Source organism: Cetorhinus maximus, chromosome 11 (genome assembly GCF_964194155.1).
Source record: "Cetorhinus maximus chromosome 11, sCetMax3.hap1.1, whole genome shotgun sequence".
NCBI classification, from domain to species: domain Eukaryota; kingdom Metazoa; phylum Chordata; class Chondrichthyes; order Lamniformes; family Cetorhinidae; genus Cetorhinus; species Cetorhinus maximus.
In genome coordinates this window covers 2,293,717-2,318,823 of record NC_135889.1, presented here as the reverse complement: position 1 = coordinate 2,318,823, position 25,107 = coordinate 2,293,717, and the positions used below count along the sequence as shown (strand labels likewise).

The window sequence follows — 25,107 nt, the reverse complement described above, 5'->3', positions numbered from 1 at the left end:
CCACCCCTGCCCCGCCCCCTCCCTGTCCCCACCCCCTGCCCCGCCCCTGCCCCACCCCTGCCCCCCCGGCAATGAAGATCCTGCCGTTGTGGGTGCTTTCTCCTGGGGCAGGCGGGTGGGCTGAGCTGGGAATTTCCCCAACTCCCCCCCCGTGGATGAAACTCCGGACCACTGCCCCGAATTGTAAACCACAAGCCTCTCCTGAGCAGCTGTTTGGAATTCTCTGACAAGACGCTGGGATAGAATTTTTTTTTTGTAAAAATATACTTTATTCATAAAAAATCTTCAATCACATTCAAAACCATTTCAAAAACAACATTACAAGGGTACAATCCAGGTTAAACTTTTACAAAATGTATCACCAGGTGCATCAGTACAAACAATATTACAATCATTTACAGCCTTTCATTTTGATCTGTACAGCCCGAGGGGCTCTAAACAGTTCCCAGTCTCTCGGTGCGCTGTGGTAGAAAGGTCTTAGACAGCGACCCTTCCCCATTGCGCCTTTGCGGCAGCTGCCCCAAGCTTTAGTGCGTCCCTCAGCACGTAGTCCTGGACTTTGGATTGTGCCAGTCCGCAACAATCGGTCGGGGACAACTCTTTGTGCTGGAAGACCAACAAGTTTCGGGCAGACCAAAGCGCGTCTTTCACCGAGTTGATGATCCTCCAGCTGCAGTCGATGTTTGTCTCGGTGTGTGTCCCTGGGAACAGCCCGTAGAGCACAGAGTCCTGTGTCACAGAACTGCTCGGGATGAACCTCGACAGCAACCACTGCATCTCTCTCCAGACTTTCTTTGCAAAGGCACAATCCACAAGGAGGTGAACAACGGTCTCTTCCCCACCACAGCCACCTCGAGGGCAACGTGCAGAGGGGGTGAGCCTCCTGGCGTGTAGGAAGGATCTGACGGGGAGGGCCTTTCTCACCACCAGCCAAGCTACGTCTTGGTGCTTGTTGGAAAGTTCTGGCGATGAGGCATTCTGCCAAATGACTTTGACAGTCTGCTCGGGGAACCATCCCACAGGGTCCACCCTCTCCTTTTCCCTCAGGGCCTCTAGGACGTTACGTGCTGACCACTGCCTGATGGACTTGTGGTCAAAGGTGTTTTTCTGCATAAATTTTTCCACCAGGGACAGGTGGTACGGCACGGTCCAACTACTTGGAGCGTTCCGCGGCAGCGTGGCCAGACCCATCCTTCGCAACACCGGGGACAGGTAGAACCTCAGCACGTAGTGACACTTGGTGTTTGCGTACTGAGGGTCTACGCACCGCTTGATGCAGCCACACACAAAGGTGGCCATCAGTATGAGGGCGATGTTGGGCACGTTTTTTCCCCCTTTATCTAGAGGCTTGTACATCGCGTCCCTGCGGACACGATCCATTTTCGACCTCCAGATAAAGCGGAAGATGGCTCGAGTGATCGCCATCGCGCAGGAGTGTGGAATGGGCCAGACCTGCGCCACGTACAGCAACAGCGAGAGTACCTCACACCTGATGACCAGGTTCTTACCCGCAATGGAGAGGGAGCGTCGCTCCCACATGCCCAGTTTCCTTTTCACCATAGCCACTCGCTCCTTCCAGTTTCTAACGCATGCTCCGGTCCCTCCGAACCATATCCCCAGCACCTTCAGGCCGTCAGCCCTGACAGTGAAGGGGACAGAGAATTCTCTGACAAGACGCTGGGATAGAATTTTTTTTTTTTTTTTTTTTTTTGTAAAAATATACTTTATTCATAAAAATCTTCAATCACATTCAAAACCATTTCAAAAACAACATTACAAGGGTACAATCCAGGTTAAACTTTTACAAAATGTATCACCAGGTGCATCAGTACAAACAATATTACAGTCATTTACAGCCTTTCATTTTGATCTGTACAGCCCGAGGGGCTCTAAACAGTTCCCAGTCTCTCGGTGCGCTGTGGTAGAAAGGTCTTAGACAGCGACCCTTCCCCATTGCGCCTTTGCGGCAGCTGCCCCAAGCTTTAGTGCGTCCCTCAGCACGTAGTCCTGGACTTTGGATTGTGCCAGTCCGCAACAATCGGTCGGGGACAAATCTTTGTGCTGGAAGACCAACAAGTTTCGGGCAGACCAAAGCGCGTCTTTCACCGAGTTGATGATCCTCCAGCTGCAGTTGATGTTTGTCTCGGTGTGTGTCCCTGGGAACAGCCCGTAGAGCACAGAGTCCTGTGTCACAGAACTGCTCGGGATGAACCTCGACAGCAACCACTGCATCTCTCTCCAGACTTTCTTTGCAAAGGCACAATCCACCAGGAGGTGAACAACGGTCTCTTCCCCACCACAGCCACCTCGAGGGCATCGTGCAGAGGGGGTGAGACTCCTGGCGTGTAGGAAGGATCTGACGGGGAGGGCCTTTCTCACCACCAGCCAAGCTACGTCTTGGTGCTTGTTGGAAAGTTCTGGCGATGAGGCATTCTGCCAAATGACTTTGACAGTCTGCTCGGGGAACCATCCCACAGGGTCCACCCTCTCCTTATCCCTCAGGGCCTCTAGGACGTTACGTGCTGACCACTGCCTGATGGACTTGTGGTCAAAGGTGTTTTTCTGCATAAATTTTTCCACCAGGGACAGGTGGTACGGCACGGTCCAACTACTTGGAGCGTTCCGCGGCAGCGTGGCCAGACCCATCCTTCGCAACACCGGGGACAGGTAGAACCTCAGCACGTAGTGACACTTGGTGTTTGCGTACTGAGGGTCTACGCACCGCTTGATGCAGCCGCACACAAAGGTGGCCATCAGTATGAGGGCGATGTTGGGCACGTTTTTTCCCCCTTTATCTAGAGGCTTGTACATCGCGTCCCTGCAGACACGATCCATTTTCGACCTCCAGATAAAGCGGAAGATGGCTCGAGTGATCGCCATCGCGCAGGAGTGTGGAATGGGCCAGACCTGCGCCACGTACAGCAACAGCGAGAGTACCTCACACCTGATGACCAGGTTCTTACCCGCAATGGAGAGGGAGCGTCGCTCCCACATGCCCAGTTTCCTTTTCACCATAGCCACTCGCTCCTTCCAGTTTCTAACGCATGCCCCGGTCCCTCCGAACCATATCCCCAGCACCTTCAGGCCGTCAGCCCTGACAGTGAAGGGGACAGAGAATTCTCTGACAAGACGCTGGGATAGAATTAACCAGGGGGAGGACAACCTGACAAAGGGGCCTGTGATGGAGAAGCTCAGCTCGTGTGGCTGAGTTCATAGGTTAGCACATTTTTGTGAAAGAAATAATTAGCGAGTTTACAATGGTGAGGGGGAGTACGTGACCCTCTATGCCTTTATCTACCATCTCCGTCCACTCGCCTGTACTTCCATGCACCCTGTCGTATTTTCCCTTTTCAAATACTTACGCAGCTCTCTTTTAAATTATGTAAACAGGACCTGTCTCAGTAACCAATTGTGATAAAGCTTTCAGTATTTAAAAACCCCATGCAATGAAAATAAGTCTCCTAACCTCCCTCTGGTTAGGGGGAGTGTGTTTTTTTCTCACTGTTTACCTCCTCAAAACCTTTCAGGATTTTAAAGATTAGATCTCCCCTTAACCTTCTGTGACCCAGTGAAAAAGCACCATTTTTGCTGTCTTTGTGTTCATCACTGTAACCTGTGCTTCTGATGTAAATCTGGTGAAGTTCCCGTTGCTGTAAAATATTGTGTGTTTTGCAGAGCTACATGCAATAGCCCAGATAGCAGCCTGACCAATGCCTGCTGCAAATTCAACACCACTTCCTTACTTTTCTACTCAAAACCCCCAATTCCATTTGTCTTTTGCCCCCCTGCGGCCCCACAATTTAAAAATCTATTTATTTATAACCCCCGTGGATCATTCTGTTCAAAGTTTTACCTCCTTTTTTTCCCCCAAAATGTAGTGCTTCATGTTTCTGCGCATTGAACTGTAGCTGCCACGCATCTGCCCCCCTCAGCCAAGACATCCTGCAATCCCAGTCATTCTGGCCCAGAAGCTCAATTGCAATCGATGTAAAACTAATTGAACTATAAGTGGAAATGTTCTGGTTTGTACAGTCCCGTCCTTATGCAGCTGGTACAGGGGGAGCTGGAAAATTTGATGGTGATTTGCCAAAATAATGTTTTATTTCTTGAGGAATTCAGCCTTGGTTGCATGAGGATGGATTAAAATTAGGTTGTGTATATCGCAACAAAGTAAATCAGGACTTTTAAAATGACATTGTAAGAAACAGTAAGTATTTGATTGCTTTTTGCCCATCATTCGATTATGTTTGCATGTATAATCAGGTGAAAGAAATTTTTTTTTTTTTTATTGTAAAAATATACTTTATTCATAAAACATCTTCAATCACATTCCAAACCATTTCAAAAACAACATTACAAGGGTACAATCCAGGTTAAACTTTTACAAAATGTATCACCAGGTGCATCAGTACAAACAATATTACAATCATTTACAGCCTTTCATTTTGATCTGTACAGCCCGAGGGGCTCTAAACAGTTCCCAGTCTCTCGGTGCGCTGTGGTGGAAAGGTCTTAGACAGCGACCCTTCCCCATTGCGCCTTTGCGGCAGCTGCCCCAAGCTTTAGTGCGTCCCTCAGCACGTAGTCCTGGACTTTGGATTGTGCCAGTCCGCAACAATCGGTCGGGGACAACTCTTTGTGCTGGAAGACCAACAAGTTTCGGGCAGACCAAAGCGCGTCTTTCACCGAGTTGATGATCCTCCAGCTGCAGTCGATGTTTGTCTCGGTGTGTGTCCCTGGGAACAGCCCGTAGAGCACAGAGTCCTGTGTCACAGAACTGCTCGGGATGAACCTCGACAGCAACCACTGCATCTCTCTCCAGACTTTCTTTGCAAAGGCACAATCCACAAGGAGGTGAACAACGGTCTCTTCCCCACCACAGCCACCTCGAGGGCATCGTGCAGAGGGGGTGAGACTCCTGGCGTGTAGGAAGGATCTGACGGGGAGGGCCTTTCTCACCACCAGCCAAGCTACGTCTTGGTGCTTGTTGGAAAGTTCTGGCGATGAGGCATTCTGCCAAATGACTTTGACAGTCTGCTCGGGGAACCATCCCACAGGATCCACCCTCTCCTTATCCCTCAGGGCCTCTAGGACGTTACGTGCTGACCACTGCCTGATGGACTTGTGGTCAAAGGTGTTTTTCTGCATAAATTTTTCCACCAGGGACAGGTGGTACGGCACGGTCCAACTACTTGGAGCGTTCCGCGGCAGCGTGGCCAGACCCATCCTTCGCAACACCGGGGACAGGTAGAACCTCAGCACGTAGTGACACTTGGTGTTTGCGTACTGAGGGTCTACGCACCGCTTGATGCAGCCACACACAAAGGTGGCCATCAGTATGAGGGCGATGTTGGGCACGTTTTTTCCCCCTTTATCTAGAGGCTTGTACATCGCGTCCCTGCAGACACGATCCATTTTCGACCTCCAGATAAAGCGGAAGATGGCTCGAGTGATCGCCATCGCGCAGGAGTGTGGAATGGGCCAGACCTGCGCCACGTACAGCAACAGCGAGAGTACCTCACACCTGATGACCAGGTTCTTACCCGCAATGGAGAGGGAGCGTCGCTCCCACATGCCCAGTTTCCTTTTCACCATAGCCACTCGCTCCTTCCAGTTTCTTACGCATGCCCCGGTCCCTCCGAACCATATCCCCAGCACCTTCAGGCCGTCAGCCCTGACAGTGAAGGGGACAAAGGATCGGTCAGCCCAGTTCCCAAAGAACATGGCCTCGCTCTTCCCACGATTTACCTTGGCTCCCGAGGCCAGTTCGAACTGGTCGCAGACGTGCATCAGTCTGCGCACCGACAGCGGATCCGAGCAGAAGACGGCGACGTCGTCCATGTACAGGGAGGCTTTTACCTGAGTGCCTCCACTGCCTGGGATCGTCACTCCTCTTATGCCCGGATCCTTCCTGATGGACTCGGCAAAGGGTTCTATGCAGCACACGAAAAGGACAGGCGAGAGAGGACAGCCCTGCCTGACTCCAGATTTAATCGGAAAGCTATCTGTTTCCCACCCATTGATTGAGACTGCGCTACTGATGTTAGTGTAGAGCAGTTGGATCCAATTTCGAATTCCCTCCCCAAACCCCATTTTGGAGAGCACATCCCCCATGTAGGTGTGCGATATTCTGTCAAAGGCCTTCTCCTGATCCAGGCTGATGAGGCAGGTATCCACACCCCTGTCCTGTACATAGGCAATCGTATCCCTGAGCAGCGCCAGGCTGTCAGAGATCTTCCTGCCTGGCACAGAGCAGGTCTGGTCAGGGTGAATCACCAATTCCAGAGCGGATTTGACCCGGTTGGCGATGACCTTGGACAGAATCTTATAGTCCACATTCAACAGTGAAATGGGTCGCCAATTTCTAATTTCCTCCCTTTCCCCCTTGTACTTGTAGATGAGGGTGATGATGCCTTTCCTCATGGATTCTGACATGCTGCCGGCCAGGAGCATACTCTCGTACACTTCTAGCAGGTCTGGGCCGATCAAGTCCCACAGAGCCGAATACAACTCCGCCGGCAGGCCGTCGCTTCCGGGGGTTTTACTCTTCTCGAAGGACTCGAGGGCCTTAGTCAGTTCGTCAGGAGTTAGCGGTTTGTCTAGGCTCTCCCGCGTACTGTGGTCTAAGACCTCCGTGATAGAGGACAGGAAGGACTGGGAGGCCGTGCTGTCCGTGGGCTTCACGTCATACAGACCGGCATAAAAGGATTTGCTGATCCTCAGAATGTCGGACCGTGATGACTTTACTGAGCCGTCTTCTTCCTTCAGGCTGCTGATCACAGAGCGCTCTCTGTGTACCTTTTGGAAGAAGAAACGTGAGCACGTCTCATCCTGCTCCACGGAGCGGACTCTGGAACGGAAGATGATCTTGGAGGCCTCCGAGGCAAAGTGCGAGGCTTGCTGGCCCTTCACCTCTTGGAGCTCCTCCTTGACATCGACCCCCATCGACTGCAGCCGGAGCAGATTCTGCATCTTTTCCTGGAGTCGGGACATTTCCCTCTGTTCCTTTCTAGCTTTCTGGGTGCCTTTGCGGATGAAAAACCTCTTGATGCTTCCCTTGATCACTTCCCACCAGTGTGTCAGGGACTCAAAGAGGGGTTTCACGGTTCTCCAACCTTTGTAATCCCTCTTGAGCTCCTCAATGTTCTCTGGGGTCAGCAGTTGCACATTTAGCTTCCATGCCCCCCTGCCCACCCTCAGGTCTTCCTCCAAGTGGCAGTCCGCCAGTAGGAGGCAGTGGTCAGAGAAGAACACCGGCTTGACGTCGGTGGATCTGACTGTGAATGCACGGGACACAAACAGGAAGTCTATCCTGGAACGAATGGACCCGTCTGGCCGCGACCAGGTGTATCTACGCTGCGCTCCGTCTGCAGGGTTGCTGAAGACGTCGTGCAGCTTGGCATCCTTAACTGTTTCCATCAGGGATCTGGACGTAGCGTCCAATCTGCTTCCGGCCCTGCCGGATCGTCCAGCCGCATCGATGATGCAGTTGAAGTCCCCGCCCAGAATGACCGGCCTGGAGGTCGCCAGCAGCAGTGGGAGTTGCTGAAAAACCTCCAGCCGCTCAGCCCCTTGTGCCGGGCCGTACACGTTAATTAACCGGAGTGGAGCGTTCTTGTACATTACGTCTGCTACCAGGAGTCGCCCGCCCACCACCTCCTTGACCTCGGAGACGGTGAAGTTGCCTCCCCGCAGCAGAATACCCAGGCCGGAGGAACGAGAGTCGTTTCCGCCCGACCAGATCGATGGCCCGTGGGACCACCATCGTGACCATTGCCTGTAGGAGCTGAGGTGCGGTATCGCACACTCCTGCAGAAACAACAGGTCAGCTTTGACCTTGGCTAGGTAGTCCAAGGTCGCAACACATCGCGTAGTAGATTTAATGCTACGCACATTTATGGATACAATCTTTAAACCCATATTAAAGCATTTATTCTCCTACCAAACCCACTGTCTCTGAGAGTCCCAGACCTTTAGTCTGCTCCTTCATACCCGTAGTGAGCTCAAATTCCTTCACTTTGGATGGGCTGAGGTAGATCTCCTTGGCCGTGTTCTGCTCCAGTGGCATCTGGAGGTTCACGTAGTGAGCGGGTTTTGAGATGACCTTTGCTGGAGAAGCTTCTCCAAAACTCACCCCCTCTGGGGGGTTGCTGTTCCCGGCTTCCTGGAGCTGGGGTGCGATGATTGCCTCACTGCTCCCAGATTCCAGGGGCTGTGGTGCACTGGCCTCCTCAGGTTGCAGGCAAAGTTGGGGTGCGCTGGTCTCCTTGTTGTCTGAAAGAAATGTTTTTATTTTGCATGCCCACATTTTCATTTCCGTTTTCTGCTTTCTCCTTCAAGATCTTCCTGTTGTGACTCCTGTTGTCACATTAGAGTGCAACTAAGGAGCGATGGGCCCTGGGTTTATTACGTTCCATATTTCCCACGCATGGAGCCCCCACTTTAGCCAGGTGCTTGTCTATACTGAGCGAGAGCTGAGTTGCTTCTCTGTTCCAGCAGCATTTCTAACTGGGGGCCGTGGCTAACCCTGAAACCTTATCCTAATGCGATCTTCCAGGCCTCATTTCTTGTTTCTATGTCCCAGGGCACCTACAGGCATCAGGAGAAAAGCCAACTTGAGCATAATTATTTCCAGGCAAAGATGTTTTATCTCTGGGTTGACACGGCAGTGAGTTGCCACTACTATTTCATTACACTCAAAGGTCAAGGATTAAAAGCACTCATCAAATGGGAATGTATTTTATTGCTTACTTAATAAAGACAAGCATGCAGCTATGATCAGTCTATCTAATTTAGCTCCTTCAGGCAGAAGTTGAGTCACAATGAATTAAACAGTACCTTGTATCTTCGTGCCACCTAAAAGCAGATTTATTAACCTGAAATAGTGATGCACTTTCTTTTCCTTATCTGGGTTTGTAGTGATGCATTTCATGCCTCACATTTTCTTATTTTTATTATCCTGGATTCGATTAAAAGGGAGGAAATTATGTTATGTAAATTATGAAAAGAGATTGTGCTGGAAATGCTCAGCAAAGTCAAGCAGCATCTGTGGAACGAGGAATAGAGTTAATGTTTCAAGTAAGGACCGGCCTGGTCGTCAGCCTGAAATTTTAACACTATTTCTCCGATGCTGTCAAACCTGCTGAGTATTTCCAGCATTTTCTGTTTTTATTCCAGGCTTCCACCGCTCACAGTATTTTGCTTTACTTTTAAGGAAATTATGCTGGTGCTGTGGAATAGAAAAATTTTGACTTTTGACACTCACTGTCATGATCAAGAACTTCCAGATCAGGTATTAGACCTGTTGGACTCACAGTAAAACTCCCTCTGCACTATCTTATTTCACAATCCAGTGTAATAAAGAGATGCGCCCTGAGCTCAAAGTCACTGACCCAACTTTATCCAGCCTCTCCTAGTTAGATGGCACTGAGCAGTCCCACAGGCCTAACTACAGTTCAACATTCATAACAAGACAAGTCACTGAAGATTAACAATCCAGAGAGCAAAGACCAAATGCACCTGACCCCCCACCAAGGGAAACAGAACACGTGAAATTTACAATTGGAGCAGATCCCCAGTCTATTTTTGAGTTAATACGTCAAATTAAGAGGAATTATTAAATTAGAATGCGTGACATATATCAAATTGTGAAACTTGATGGCTCTCAGTTGTACAATTCCTGCAGCTAATCGGAATTAAAAATGAGTACCTCATTTAACATGGGATGAGAAAGATACACGATTTGCTGAAATGTCTTGGGGCGAGTGTCCTTGTAATTTGGCAGGTTAAGTTGGTACGTGGACAGCGTCTTAACTGGAAGAAGGATGACAATTGCACCATCTTCAGAAAACCCAGTTTAATTTGTGTGAAGATATGAACATTTCCAGAGGTTGCCTTGCATTAAATGTGGACTACATTTGCAGTCTGGGAGCACTCTGCAGCCCTTAGCAGACGCAACTACTTCAGGTGACGGGTAGAATTGTACCAGGAACTGTAAACAGTTTTCAGTAATTTGACCACGCAGCATTATGAGCTGTATTATTTCTGCTTGAGTTCCCACAGGGCGTTGAGGCAAGTGAAGTGGAGTGGGATGAGTTGAATAGATCGACCAAAGAGCTAGCACAGGCACAATGGGTCAAATGGCGTGCTTCTGCACTGTATCATTGTGTAATTGGTTCAGGGATAGCAGATGTTAGATGCAAAGTAAAGGTCCCTCAGTACTCTCCACGGAGCACATCAGAAAACCCAAAGGTAAGAGGAGGCACAAAGGCTGGATCCAAGGTTTATATCTCCATACAGAGCTGTTCAGTGGGCCTGGAGGATCCAACGTTTAGGTCCCTTTACCTTGCTGTTTTATGGGCCTGGTGGAGCAGGAGTGCTTTTACCCTGCCTAACAAGCACACCCCCTCCCCCAACAATCCGATGGCCCACCCCCCACTAGCCTGTCACTCAGAATCATTATTGAGCCAGAAATCTGGAGTTTTTAACTCTGGTGCATCTCAGAAATTTATACTTCCAAGTTTCCTGTCTATATCCTCCTCTCCCCTGCTCCAAGTGCGCAGTCCTGTAAATACAAGGGCCAGTGGTTCAGGTCGATGATCTGAGGTCCACAGCCTGAAAGGTTAACTCTCTTTTTCTGTCTCCTGTGCAGCCTGACCTTCTGGGCATTTCCAGCATTTCCCATTTTTGTTTCAGATTTCCAGTATCTGCCGTGTTTTGCACTTGTGGATCTTATAGAAAGTCATGATCAGGATGGGAGGAGTGCGCAGTTTCTCTTGCCCCACTACCTCACGGGTCACACCATAAGTGTAAATGTTTTATTCCCACACCAAAATAGACATTTGTTTATTTTTGCTATTGTTAGAACCAGAATAAAAGGCACTTTAACCAGGTTTCTTTCAATAAACTCAGAATAATTGATTTATTATGAAGCAAAAGTAATTTTTAAAAGCAAGTTGCAAAAATTGGTTAACATTCAATTTGTAATCCGGAAGTGTAACTTTATACTCCCTCAAACCCACACACACCCACACGACAAAACAGATAGGATCACTGCAGAGATTGGTGTTTAAGGGAAATAATACCTTTTGACCAGTGGGAAAACTTTATGAAAAAGGGGGTTTTGACACTGTCAATCTGGTGTTCCTGCGTGTGAAGACAGATCGCTGGTCGCAGTAGTTGTCCGGAAGTTCTTTCCAAAGGAGCTTCGGCGTGGAAGAGAACAGGATCAATGTCCTTGGGATCTCTCTCTCATCTGAGCATCTCAGGTTTCCAAGTAATGATGAGTTAAACTGAGATGAGGTTTTCTAGCTGAATACCGATAACTACATTGAATTTCAGACAAGGCAGGGAAAGAGTGAGTTGGGCAACCCTCTCCTTTTCGGCTTATTCCCAACTCAGTCAGGTGGTTTCCAGAAAATCATCAGGGCCTCTCAGCTCCTGAAAACAATAGTTTTTTTTTTTCTCCAGCGATTACAGTTCAAACAAACAAATAGTTCTTATCTCCTCAGGTGACTTGCTGGTCATTTAGCTGAAGTCATGTGACTTCTTGGAAAAGGCAGTTTGCTCACAGTCCAAAGTGAACTTACAATCTTTTTAAAAACGTAGGTCAGCTCCCAAGAAAGTATCCAAACAATTCAAAACCCTTCCAATTTCTAAAAACATATGGGCCTTGGAGATATGTATTCATAACAACATTCACTGCATCGGAATGGATAGGACGTAGCAGAATTAATGGGAAGCCCAGTAGAGAAAGTGGTTCCTATTGTATTTCACCACGTCAGGGGGCTTACCACAGCACATTAACAAATCCTAAAGTTTTATTTTTAACAAGTAGCATTGTAGTGTGCCAGTTTAAATTATAGCCTCTAATAGGACTTGGTGGTTATCTTGATTATTTGATGTGGTTGTGTTTCACAGCTCACTGATGTAGAATATTACATCTGGCCTTGTGTTAATCCACGGATTGAGAGAAGGCACAGCGCCAGTCAGGCACTGCCTGCTGCATCTTTTTCCTGGATGGTATTGCATTTAACCTGAGAAACTGTAAAATTGGAGGGCAGAATATTCCAATGTGCGCTCAGAATGAATCAAAAATTGTTTGGTCCTCTTGGCTGTATGGCTACCATATCTACACCAATCACCTCTGGGACTAACTCTGGGTGACCTCTGAAATAGACAACTTGCTGCTTCCAGGGAATTCTGGGGCAGACTTACTGGAGTAGGATGTAACTTTGCCATGCCAGACAGAGAGTGATGCCAACCGGGTCAACACAGTTAACAGCCCATTTAATCCCCGGTTTTATTGAAATCAAGGAGAGCATGATGGGAGTACCGAGGACAGCTGATTCACTAACCCCCCCTTGCTCCCGCCCCCGCTCCTGCCACATCTCCACCCCCACCCCCCATCTTTCTGAAACATTATTCCCTTCTTAAAAAACTGTGTCACAACAATGGCCGCTAGAAAGTTTTGAACACACGGGGTGGGGTATCAGCTTGTGTTTCCCACATGCCCTTTGTATTTTGTTGATCCATATTGGAATGGTGGTACTGTGTTGTCATGCCAGCAAAGACATGATTGTGTACTGGTATTCCCAACAGCTTTACCAGCTTAGCAGTGCCTCTGTTTCAAGCAAAACGGTCTTTTAGGCTGTCGGCAATTTTATATTTGCTTTTGTCTATCTATTGCTTTGTTTATTTCTGTCGAGGAATTGACTGTGCGAAGTTACTGAACCCTAGCGACAGAAGGAAGATTAATGAACACAAAGCTGGAGATCTCTGAAGCATTTTGAGCTAATAACTATATTACTGATGAGAGCATCACTCCCTTGCGTTAATCAGCTGGTCTTACCCTTTCCCAGTAACATCAGTTTAAATAAAAGCTGGATTATTAAAGTTATAAACTAAAGAGCCCCCACTGGCTCAGTGAGTTGGTGCCCTGGTTGGTGCATGGTGAGGAAGGCCCAGTTTTAGTCTTTGCTCTGTAAAGTTATGTAATCGCGGATAGTGAAATGGTGAGGGGCTACAATGGTGTACCGTGCTCCCAGGCAGGGGCAAAGTTCAGCTCGTCATCATTTCCTACTCCCATTTACTGGGAGCATCCATAGCTGCTCATTGGGTTAGGATAGGGTCAGATATGCTGGTGAGCATTTCCATGGCTGAATTAACATGCAGTTACTCACTGTGCAGACTGACCCATTAGAATGATTTTGTGTTTAAATTGACAAAGGGCTGGCAGCTCTCTCAGAACCATAGCCCACCATGAGCTTAATTTTAACTTGGAGTGGGATCGAGACAAAGCGGGGAACCTGAAGAGGGAGCGAGGCCAGGCCAACTTTGTCCATCTGGAACAAAAACAAAAATAGCTGGAAAAACTCAGCAGATCTGACAGCATCTGCGGAGAGGAGCACAATTAACGTTTCGAGTCCGTATGACTCTTCAACAGAGCAAAGTAAAAATAGAAGAGAGGTGAAATATAAGCTGGTTTAAGGGGGTGGGGGGGGGTGGGACAGGTAGAGCTGGATAGAGGGCCAGTGATAGGTGGAGATAACCAAAAGATGTCATAGACAAAAGGACAAAGAGGTGTTGACGGTGGTGATATTATCTAAGGAATGTGATAATAGGTGACATTAAGGGTAGAAAGCAGGATGAGCAAGGTACAGATAGCCCTAGTGGGGGTGGGGTGGGGGGAAGGGATCGAAATAGGCTAAAAGGTAGAAAAAAAACAATGGATGGAAATACACTTAAAAATAATGGAAATAGGTGGGAAAAGAAAAATCTATATAAATATTTGGAGGAAAGGGGATGGGGATAGAGGGGAGAGCTCATGATCTAAAATTGTTGAACTCAATATTCAGTCCGGAAGGCTGTAAAGTGCCTAGCCGGAAGATGAGGTGCTGTTCCTCCAGTTTGCGTTGAGCTTCACTGGAACATTGCAGCAGGCCAAGGACGGACATGTGGGTATGAGAGCAGGGTGGTGTGTTGAAATGGCAAGCGACAGGGAGGTCTGGGTCATGCTTGCGGACAGACCGAAGGTATTCTGCAAAGCGGTCACCCAATCTGTGTTTGGTCTCTCCAATGTAGAGGAAACCGCATTGGGAGCAGTGAATGCAGTAGACTAAATTGAGGGAAGTGCAAGTGAAATGCTGCTTCACTTGAAAGGAGTGTTTGGGCCCTTGGATGGTGAGGAGGGGGGAAGTAAAGGGGCAGGTGTTGCACCTTCTCTGTTTGCATGGGAAGGTGCAGTGGGAGGGGGTTGAGGTGTAGGGGGTAATGGAGGAGTGGACCAGGGTGTCCCGGAGGGAACGATCCCTGCGGAATGCCGCCGGGGGGGTGAAGGGAAGACGTGTTTGGTGGTGGCATCATGCTGGAGTTGGTGGAAATGGCGGAGGATGATCCTTTGAATGCGGAGGCCGGTGGGGTGATAAGTGAGGACAAGGGGGACCCTATCATGTTTCTGGGAGGGAGGAGAAGGTGTGAGGGTGGCTGCGCGGGAGATGGGCCGGACACGGTTGAGGGTCCTTCCGGGGTGTGAGGAGCTGTAGTCGAGGTAGCTGTGGGAGTCGGTAGGCTTGTAATGGATATTGGTGGACAGTCTATCACCAGAAATTGATACAGAGAGGTCAAGGAAGGGAAGGGAAGTGTCAGAGATGGACCATGTGAAAATGATGGAGGGGTGGAAATTGGAAGCAAAATTAATAAATTTTTCCAGGTCCAGATGAGAGCATGAAGCAACACCGAAGCAATCAGCGATGTACCGGAGAAAGAGTTGTGGGAGGGGGCCGGAGTAGGACTGGAACAAGGAATGTTCCACATACTCCATAAAGAGACAGGCATAGCTGGGGCGAGTAGTAGTGGATGGGGATTGTTCGGGCCTCTGTTTGAGGAAGAAGCGGAGAGCCCTCAGACCATCCTGGTGAGGGATGGAGGTGTAGAGGGATTGGACGTCCATGGTGAAGAGGAAGCGGTTGGGGCCAGGGAACTGGAAATTGTTGATATGATGGAGGGTGTCAGAGGAATCGCGGATGTAGATGGGAAGGGACTGGACAAGGGGAGAGAGAAGGGAGTCAAGATAGGAAGAAATGAGTTCCATGGGGCAGGAACAGGCTGACACGATCGGTCTGCCGGGACAGTCCTGTTTGTGGATTTTGGGTAGGAGGTAGAAGCGGGCCGTCCGAGGTTGGGAGACTATGAGGTTGGAAGCTGTGGAATGAAGATCTCCAGTGAAGATGAGGTCAGTAACAGTCCTGGAAACAATGGCTTGATGTTCAGTGGTGGGGTCATGGTCTAGGGAGAGGTAGGAAGAAGTGTCTGCGCGTTGACGCTCAGCCTCTGCGAGGTAGAGGTCAGTGCGCCAGACAACAACAGCACCACCCTTGTCAGCGGGTTTGATGACAATGTCAGGGTTGGACCTAAGAGAACGGAGTGCGGCAAGTTCAGAAGGAGACAGGTTAGAGTGGGTGAGAGGAGCAGAGAAATTGAAACGACTAATGTCACACCGACAGTTCTCAATGAAAAGATCAAGAGAAGGTAAGAATCCAGGTGGAGGGAGAATATTGGAGGTGGGTAAAAGGATCTGTTGAACGGGGAGAGGACTCCAACCCAAATTTCTTATTAACAGACTAGAAAATCTCCATTATAAATTAAATAACACCTTGGGGTAAATGCATGAATTAGAATTGTCTTAATAATAATACACCTTCTGAATTCCCAAACTACGTAACCTTTTGGATATAAAATGTCTCCTTCAGACTAACCCTTTAACACAGTTATATGCTCATAATTGGCTCAAACTTGGAAGGAAGCTTCTAAATACTTGGATGGACACCATTGAAGTGGGACATAGCTGTATTTTGTAGCTATGGTATCTGTTTCACAGGCAATCTGCAATCCAGCATTGGTAGTGATGAGTAAAGAAGGTACCTGGTGAGACAGCGAGGAGGGTGCATGATGAGACAGGGAGTAGTCAGGAGGGTACCTGGTGAGACAGGGAGTAGTCAGGAGGGTACCTGGTGAGACGGGGAGTAGTCAGGAGGGTACCTGGTGAGACAGGGAGTAGTCAGGAGGGTATCTGGTGAGACAGGGGCTAGTCAGGAGGGTACCTGGTGAGACAGGGGCTAGTCAGGAGGGTATCTGGTGAGACAGGGAGTAGTCAGGAGGGTACCTGGTGAGATGGGGAGTAGTCAGGAGGGTACCTGGTGAGACAGGGGGTAGTCAGGAGGGTATCTGGTGAGACAGGGGCTAGTCAGGAGGGTACCTGGTGAGACAGGGAGTAGTCAGGAGGGTACCTGGTGAGACAGGGGGTAGTCAGGAGGGTACCTGGTGAGACAGGGAGTAGTCAGAAGGGTACCTGGTGAGACGGGGAGTAGTCAGGAGGGTGGGTACCTGGTGAGACAGGGAGTAGTCAGGAGGGTACCTGGTGAGACAGGGAGTAGTCAGGAGGGTACCTGGTGAGACGGGGAGTAGTCAGGAGGGTACCTGGTGAGACAGGGAGTAGTCAGGAGGGTATCTGGTGAGACAGGGGCTAGTCAGGAGGGTACCTGGTGAGACAGGGGCTAGTCAGGAGGGTATCTGGTGAGACAGGGAGTAGTCAGGAGGGTACCTGGTGAGATGGGGAGTAGTCAGGAGGGTACCTGGTGAGACAGGGGGTAGTCAGGAGGGTATCTGGTGAGACAGGGGCTAGTCAGGAGGGTACCTGGTGAGACAGGGAGTAGTCAGGAGGGTACCTGGTGAGACAGGGGGTAGTCAGGAGGGTACCTGGTGAGACAGGGAGTAGTCAGAAGGGTACCTGGTGAGACGGGGAGTAGTCAGGAGGGTGGGTACCTGGTGAGACAGGGAGTAGTCAGGAGGGTACCTGGTGAGACAGGGGGTAGTCAGAAGGGTACCTGGTGAGACGGGGAGTAGTCAGGAGGGTGGGTACCTGGTGAGACAGGGAGTAGTCAGGAGGGTACCTGGTGAGACAGGGGGTAGTCAGAAGGGTACCTGGTGAGACGGGGAGTAGTCAGGAGGGTGGGTACCTGGTGAGACAGGGAGTAGTCAGGAGGGTACCTGGTGAGACAGGGGGTAGGGAGGAGGGTACCTGGTGAGACGGGGAGTAGTCAGGAGGGTACCTGGTGAGACAGGGGGTAGTCAGGAGGGTACCTGGTGAGTCGGGGGTTGTCAGGAGGGTACCTGGTGAGACGGGGAGTAGTCAGGAGGGTACCTGGTGAGACGGGGAGTAGTCAGGAGGGTACCTGGTGAGACGGGGTAGTCAGGAGGGTACCTGGTGAGACAGGGGGTAGTCAGGAGGGTGCCTGGTGAGACAGGGAGTAGTCAGGAGGGTACCTGGTGAGATAGGGAGTAGTCAGGAGGGTACCTGGTGAGACAGGGGGTAGGGAGGAGGGTACCTGGTGAGACAGGGGGTAGGGAGGAGGGTACCTGGTGGGACAGGGAGTAGTCAGGAGGGTACCTGGTGAGACAGGGAGTAGTCAGAAGGGTACCTGGTGAGACTGGGAGTAGTCAGGAGGGTACCTGGTGAGACAGGGAGTAGTCAGGAGGGTACCTGGTGAGACAGGGGGTAGTCAGGAGGGTACCTGGTGAGATGGGGAGTAGTCAGGAGGGTACCTGGTGAGACAGGGAGTAGTCAGGAGGGTACCTGATGAGACAGGGGGTAGGGAGGAGGGTACCTGGTGGGACAGGGAGTAGTCAGGAGGGTACCTGGTGAGACAGGGAGTAGTCAGGAGGGTACCTGGTGAGACAGGGGCTAGTCAGGAGGATACCTGGTGAGACGGGGTAGTCAGGAGGGTACCTGGTGAGACAGGGAGTAGTCAGGAGGGTACCTGGTGAGACAGGGGGTAGTCAGGAGGGTACCTGGTGAGACAAGGAGTAGTCAGGAGGGTACCTGGTGAGACAGGGAGTAGTCAGGAGGGTACCTGGTGAGACAGGGGGTAGTCAGGAGGGTACCTGGTGAGACAAGGAGTAGTCAGGAGGGTACCTGGTGAGACAGGGGGTAGTCAGGAGGGTACCTGGTGAGACAGGGAGTAGTCAGGAGGGTACCTGGTGAGACAGGGGGTAGTCAGGAGGGTACCTGGTGAGACAGGGAGTAGTCAGGAGGGTACCTGGTGAGACAGGGGGTAGTCAGGAGGGTACCTGGTGAGACAGGGGGTAGTCAGGAGGGTACCTGGTGAGACAGGGGGTAGTCAGGAGGGTACCTGGTGAGACATTGGGTAGTCAGGAGGGTACCTGGTGAGACAGGGAGTAGTCAGGAGGATACCTGGTGAGACAGGGGGTAGTCAGGAGGGTACCTGGTGAGACAGGGGGTAGTCAGGAGGGTACCTGGTGAGACAGGGAGTAGTCAGGAGGGTACCTGGTGAGACATTGGGTAGTCAGGAGGGTACCTGGTGAGACAGTGGGTAGTCAGGAGAGTACCTGGTGAGACAGTGGGTAGTCAGGAGGGTACCTGGTGAGACAGGGGGTAGGGAGGAGGGTACCTGGTGAGACAGGGGGTAGGGAGGAATGTTCCTGATGAGGTGGTGCCAACAGGAAATTACAGTTTGGATCGGTTATGCTGGGACTGTGTCTTTGAACTTTGAATTCTGCAAGCTTTTAAAAGTGTCTTTTACATTAAACCCACCCTCTGGATGACTTGTCAACAATTGCTTCAGTAAACACACCCCGCATCATTGGCCTGTCACTTGTTTTCTCACAGTTTACACAATTTAAACCTGTCCCGGCTTTTTCTTGTTGCTATGGTAATTTATTCTCTGCTTTGTGGTCTCCTATGTATCCAGCACACACCCAGGTCAGCAGCTTTTCAAACCTTTGAAGGTGTAACCTCTTCACACATGCTGCAACCAATTTCTCTGTCGTTTTTTGTTGAGTATAGAGTTTTACTCCTGTCGCCTATATGAGATCATTTAGGGGAACGTTACAGAGACAACGATCACCCTATCATAAGGTTCAGGTTATAGCTAGGGAGCAATTCAGAGCAAAAATGCTTAACTGGAGGGGGACCAGTTTGAGCAGGCTATGGGGAAAGGGGAAGCACGTGGGACTAGCTGAGTTGCTGCTGCATAGAGCCAGCATGGACACAGTGGGCCAAATGGCCTCCTCCTGTGTTGTAAACATTTAATGATTCTATTACCGTATCCAGTTCATCGAGCAATAGCTTTCATTGTTATACTGCCATGGCCATATGACCCAAGACGCACATTTTAATCAGTAAATTGAACTCCAGATTGGAAGGAACATGGGGTCTGCGAACAGGAATGTCTAACGATACTGAACCTGAAAGGACACCCAGAACAACAACAACTTGCATTTATATATCACCTTTAAATGTCATAAAATATTCCAATCTCAGGCCCCCAAACCCAGAAAGAGACACTAACTGGTTTATTAAAGATCCCCACATAATGCTGGAAGTACACAGCAGTGTCTGTGGAGAGAGAGACTCTGCATCCGCGGTATTTTGCTTTTGGATTAATTGGTTCCTGTCCATTTCTAGGCTTTCGAGTGGTGTTTCTGTTGTCACGCTGTGCCCACAGCGCTGCAGTGTTTAGAAGTTTATGTGGAAAGAGTGGAAGAATATAGTGGGCCCATTAGGATCTCTGAAAATATTTGTTGTTATGGTAACTTGGATATTCCATTTCCTTTCTTTCCCTCTAGATTAAAGTAACATCGGCCTACTACTCGAGCAGTGGAAACCCCGACAACAAGAAGGTGAGATGCTTCTTTCGTTACTTTTAACACCTTACCTTTCAGGAAAGAAAGTGCTACGAATTTATTGAGATATCAAAGTAGCTGTACCCCAGGAGAAGAGAAATCAACCCTTGTGATATTTACTGAACGCTGATAGAATCATAGAAAGGCCCCATCACTGAAGGAGGCCATTCAGCCCGTCGAGTCCTACATATCATTCCAGTCACTGTTCTCAATGAAATGACTCGTTTGACTCACTTTCAGTCAGTTTTGTGTCCTGGGTGGCAAACGAAATCAGTACCCAGAACCGATGCAGCAAATAATCTCCGCGTTTGAACACAAATGGCAGCGATTCTCCCTGCCAATTTCGTTGTTAGAGGCAGATGACTTTTAAACGATTTGTTTTTTTCTGTGTCAAGTGGCACCACAATGACGTGTTGTCAGACCCTTTAAGTGGACCATGCGTCTCAGTAATTGAAATCAGGTGGCTACCCCTAACCCAGAAGAACACGGGGAGAAATAGACTTGGGCCGGGATATTCCGGCCCTGTTGTGGGTGGGAGACCCCCCCCCACCCCTCTCGGGCGAGGCGGCGCCCCAGCCAGACGCCCATGGACTTGCGGCAAGACCGGAAGACCCCCAGCGGCGGGAGAGTGGGGAAAATCCTGCCCTTGGGTAGCAACAGGCGTCATGGGTTTCTCACAACCTTAAACCATACCCTAACAAGACCGGCTCAGCGAGTAATGGTTAACCCTGGATTTGAGCTTTTACATAACGAGGAGCAGGATTTCTAGCAGGCACTCCTTTTAGGAAAGGACCCCGCAGCTATCTTGGCGTTCACTGCTTGCTGCCTTCACTGCTCAGTCGTTGGTGGGCACAGGATGTTGGGGGCGCAGCTACAGAGCTTGACCTGTTTCTTGGATCAACATGAAGGTTTGTCCTGGTGGTTGCAGCTCCTGTAGTGCTCAGTCAGGTGTCACCTTCTAATGTAGAGGTTGAAACAGGCCACTCTGATCTAGCCCATTGCTCGTCAGGGTATTGTACAGGGATTCAGTCTCAGAGCAAAGGCTTTTCGCTGGAAATAAGAAGCACAACAAAACCTGGAAATTGAAGCAAAAACAGAAAATGTTGGTACCATCCGTCTCTTCAGGCAGTTCCTTGGGATCGAGGATGACTTTGCCTCTCTGTTATAGCTGGATTGCCTTAGAAGGTAGTGGGTATCTTACTCTAGTAAGAGATCTGCCTGGAGGCAAAGATCTTTCCTTTAAACTATTTTTATTTATATCAGGACAGAGCTACTGCTCCTCTCACTCATCCTTCTCTCTCAGTGACATCATTATGACATTGCTCCTTACGCATGTTACGACACAGCAGTTTGTAAAATTATTTAAAATCCCAGAGGGAAACTTTCAACAACTGTCATAACCTATAATTTCAATGAGTATGTTTTGAGTTGCAGCTCTAAATTCAGGAATAAGACCACCAGTTCTCGAGAGGTTTTTATATCAAACTACATGAGACGTTTATTAATTTATAACAAATTAAACACATACACATGGCTACAAGTTACTACTATCATAACTTTTAACAAGTTCCCAAATTAATCTCCACCAATGCAACAATAACCAATCGACTTAATGAGACACCAGGCAAAGCATTTTTCACCTCACGAATTCAAAATGAGGTTCCTTTCAGTTTGGTTCCTTTGCAGACAGTTTGTAGGCTTACAGGCTTAGATCTTACATGCCTCTGACCTGCACACGCAAACTCCCCTCAGGTTATACCTAGCCTTCCCTTTTGAATGCAAATTGTTATTATATCACCCGGCCCTTTGAACCCCTTTCATAGCACCAATTTTATTAGTAATATAAACATTGCTTGGTCTCTGCTAGCTAGGTGTAAGATTTCACCCCCACTCTTTGAATGGTTTATTCAAATGCACCCTTTACCTTACTGTTTACATCTCAAACTACTATACATCAAAGCACCCAGACTAGCTGGCTTTAATCCAATTAGCACACACACAGACTAAACCTCTATTTAAAAAAAAAATTCCAATAACTATATGCATTAATATCCTCTCAAGACAATGCACATGCTCAGAAGCAATTATTAGTGTTACAGTTAGCCCTTTACAGCTTCCACTCCAGTTCAGTGAGTTCTGAGATGACTGGATAAATCCAGTGCGTGATCTGCAGACTCTGCCACATGTGGAACAGGTGGTGCTTGAAGGGGCAGGCAGCTGAGTTGTTTGGAAGTTTGTGCACTCCCTCCGACACCTCGACTTTGCTTCTGCGTGTTCCTGACAAATTCTTTCCATGTGTTCGGTGCCTTCCTGAATGAGCCTTGTCCGTTTTGGTCAGTCACAAGCTAAGGTCTCCCATGAGTCCATCGATGATACTTTGAGAAGATCCTTAAAGTGTTTCCGCTGTTCTCCTGGGACTCTCCTGTGGTGACTGAGTTCGGGATAGAGCATTTGCTTCAGGAGTCTGGTGTCGGGCATACGAGAGACAAGTCCCACCCAACGGAGCTGGTTTTGAGTGATGCGAAAGGTTGATACCATACAGCAGGTCAGGCAGCGTTTGTGCAGGGAACAGAGGGCTCAAGACTTCAGTCCTGGCTGAAAATGTTGTCGCACTTCTCTCCATGGGCAAGCTATTTCCAACACCTTTGTTTTTTGGTTTGGTTTTAGTCCGCACTCTGCCAGACAGAGATAAAGAGTTCTGTTCCACCAAGGGTAATCAACTCTTGAAGAACAATAAAGATGCTGACCATGACAAATATAGCTAGGTTTCGTAACCAGAATCTTCAAATAGTTCCTCTCTCACCCCCTATTTGTAACAGCACATAAAATAAATGTAATGACAATGCCAGGTTTTTGTTGAAGACAAAGAGGGTATGTGCTGAGCATTGATCCTGCTGCTACTACACTGCTGATTATTGGAGTTTACTGAGCACAAACTGGCTGCTATGTTTCCCACATTACAACAGTGACCACACTTCAAAAACAAAACTTCATCGGCGATAATGTACTTTGAGACTTCCGAGGTTATGAAAGGTGCTATACAAACGCAGGTCTTCCTTTCTTTTCTGAGTCGAAGTGTTCTGACAAGAACTGACCAATCATTTAGGATGACCTGGTGTGTTTACCGTGAGGTCATCGTGCAGCCACGTTTCCAACAGCCCCAAATATAGCAGAAGACACCAGCTTCTTCATGATGTCAGAATGTCACACTTACCTCAATGATTGTGAAAATGTTAAAACTATCTGTTCTGATTTGACATTGGGCAACAAGAGATCTGCTGTATTTCTAACCCATGAGGCTGATGTTTCAGAAAGAAAGACACGTAATTAGCTTTACTGTCCAAAGACATGCTGGCTCCTTGGATTGGCTACGGTAAATTGCCCCATAGTGCGTGTGCCTGTGTGTGTGAGGGTGCGCACTGTGATGTCCAGGGTGTACCCCACCTCGTGGCCATTGCCTGTCGGGATAGACCTCGACTCCCCCCCCCAACCCTGAATTGCACAAAGCCGTTCAGGATTAGTGAGTGAGCGACACCTCTGATAACCCAGTGACTGAAGCAGTCTGCTCCCGTCCTGCCCACTCCTCTTCATTGGCATTCTACGGGTCTAGGACCGGGAAGAGAGAGTTTTCCCTGATAATGAAAAGCAAAAATGCAGCTCGCACTGGAAACTTAAACAAAAACAGAAACTGCTTGTAACACACAGCAGGTCAGGCAGGGTTCGTGGAGTGAAAAGAGTGCTCAATCCTTTCATCTTGCCTTTTCTCTCTGTGCGTGCTGTGCTTTTAATATTCATTTATTTTATGTTTTCTTTATTTTTATAACATTTTGTTTAAAACGGTGAGTCCTGTCGACAGCTTCTGAAGAATTGGCTTGGAGAAGGGGTTTCTGAAGCTGACAGTGTGTGGGAGCTAAACTGACCTCACTGGACATGCAGCTATTAATCTAAGATGCTCCAGCAATATGGCAGTTCAACCGTGTGTGTGTGTTCATTCAGCTTCCTCAGTCTCACTAATCCTTGCCAGCCAGATCCCTTGAGGTGTTACACTTCCTGTTTAAACAACAAACATTCAAAGTGAATCAAAAGCAATGCGTTTGACTCTTTACTGCCCTCTGACATGGCCCAGCAAGCCACTCAGTTCAGGGGCAAGTAGGGGGTGGGCAATGAATGCTGGCCTTACCAGCGACACCCACACCCCATTAAAGGATACATTTTTAAAAATGGGGGTTTTAAAATGCAAAAAGCAAACCAGATGGTTAATCGGTGCAGGGTATTGGTGACAATATTGAAGCTCATTCTGAATTGGACTGTCAGTGCTTAAGCTCTTCAATCTGAATTCCTTTACCTTCTGATTCACACACACACACTGCCAAAACTAAAAGGTTGCTCAGTAGCTTAAGGTGACCAAATGCTACCTTTCACCTTAGATCTGAAAATCATGCTTCAGGTTTCCTCTATTGTTCTGTGAATTTAAACTTGAAAACCCTGTGCTGTGTGAAATCTGTACAAACAAGCTTGTGCCCTTTTGCCTGCTTATGTCACTTCGCAAGGACGTTGTTAATTTGTTTTTTTTAAGGCTGTTGGAGTCAACAGATTTCTCCCACGTGATTATGACAACCACATTTAGCATTCAATCAAAGAGAAGCGGGTGTTAAAATGTATCATACTGTTGTTCAGCTCAGTCCACTAGCTTAAGCATATGAAGGTAAGGCTTTAGTTAATACGAGCCGGCTAAGAATTACAAGATAAAAAATATTGCATTTTAAGCTTTGAATGAATATTTTGCAATCCCAGCATGCTCACCTTCATTGCTGTTGACCTCAGCTCATAAAATATGTTATTTTTCTGAGGCTGAATGAAGGTATCAAGTTTGAATATAAATGTAAAAATCTTTACAGATGATGACTATATTACTGAACCCAAAATTATTGTAAAGTTTGACCCCAATAGACCCCCCCCACTCATAACCAGATTTCAGCTTGAAAAGTTCCCACTTAAGCTGTCCTACGCTTTATGTTGTTAAGACCAATCCTTATCCATTATCGTATCGGCTGTGCCCAATTATCGGATGCCTCACTCTTTAATCACTAGTGTCGAATCTTGTGAAATGTTTCCGATAAGCATTCAGACCCCGGTTTCTTCAGTGGAATGGGGATTGGTGGGGGTGGAGATGATGGAAACGGGACAGAGAGTTAGTGAGGTTATGGTAACAGTACAGACCCATCCAGAGTGTGTCCAGGGCATTAAGCACCTGCCGATCTTAACAGCGGAGCCTTAGTTACATAAAAGTTGCAGGAGGCTGCCAGCAAACCCTAGCGTACAGTGGGAGGAGATGTCAGGTGGGGCTGGTATGGGGGCGTTAGGGGTGCAGTTTTGCATGGTTGGGTGGTGGGGGGGAGGGTGCAG

At 48.6% G+C, this 25,107-nt stretch overlaps 1 protein-coding gene across 2 annotated transcripts in view; it reads left to right on the top strand.

Annotated features, from left to right (window-relative positions):
• The window catches only part of vps8 (VPS8 subunit of CORVET complex), a 570,202-nt gene that overhangs the window by 460,707 nt on the left and 84,388 nt on the right, over window positions 1-25,107 (top strand). The window contains exon 44 of one of the 2 annotated variants that reach the window (XM_078551410.1): window positions 19,645-19,698. The exons of the other annotated variant lie outside the window; for it this stretch is intronic. Coding sequence (XP_078407536.1) covers window positions 19,645-19,698 — 54 coding nt within the window. The remainder of the gene's footprint in view (window positions 1-19,644; window positions 19,699-25,107) is intronic. 2 annotated transcript variants of the gene reach the window in all.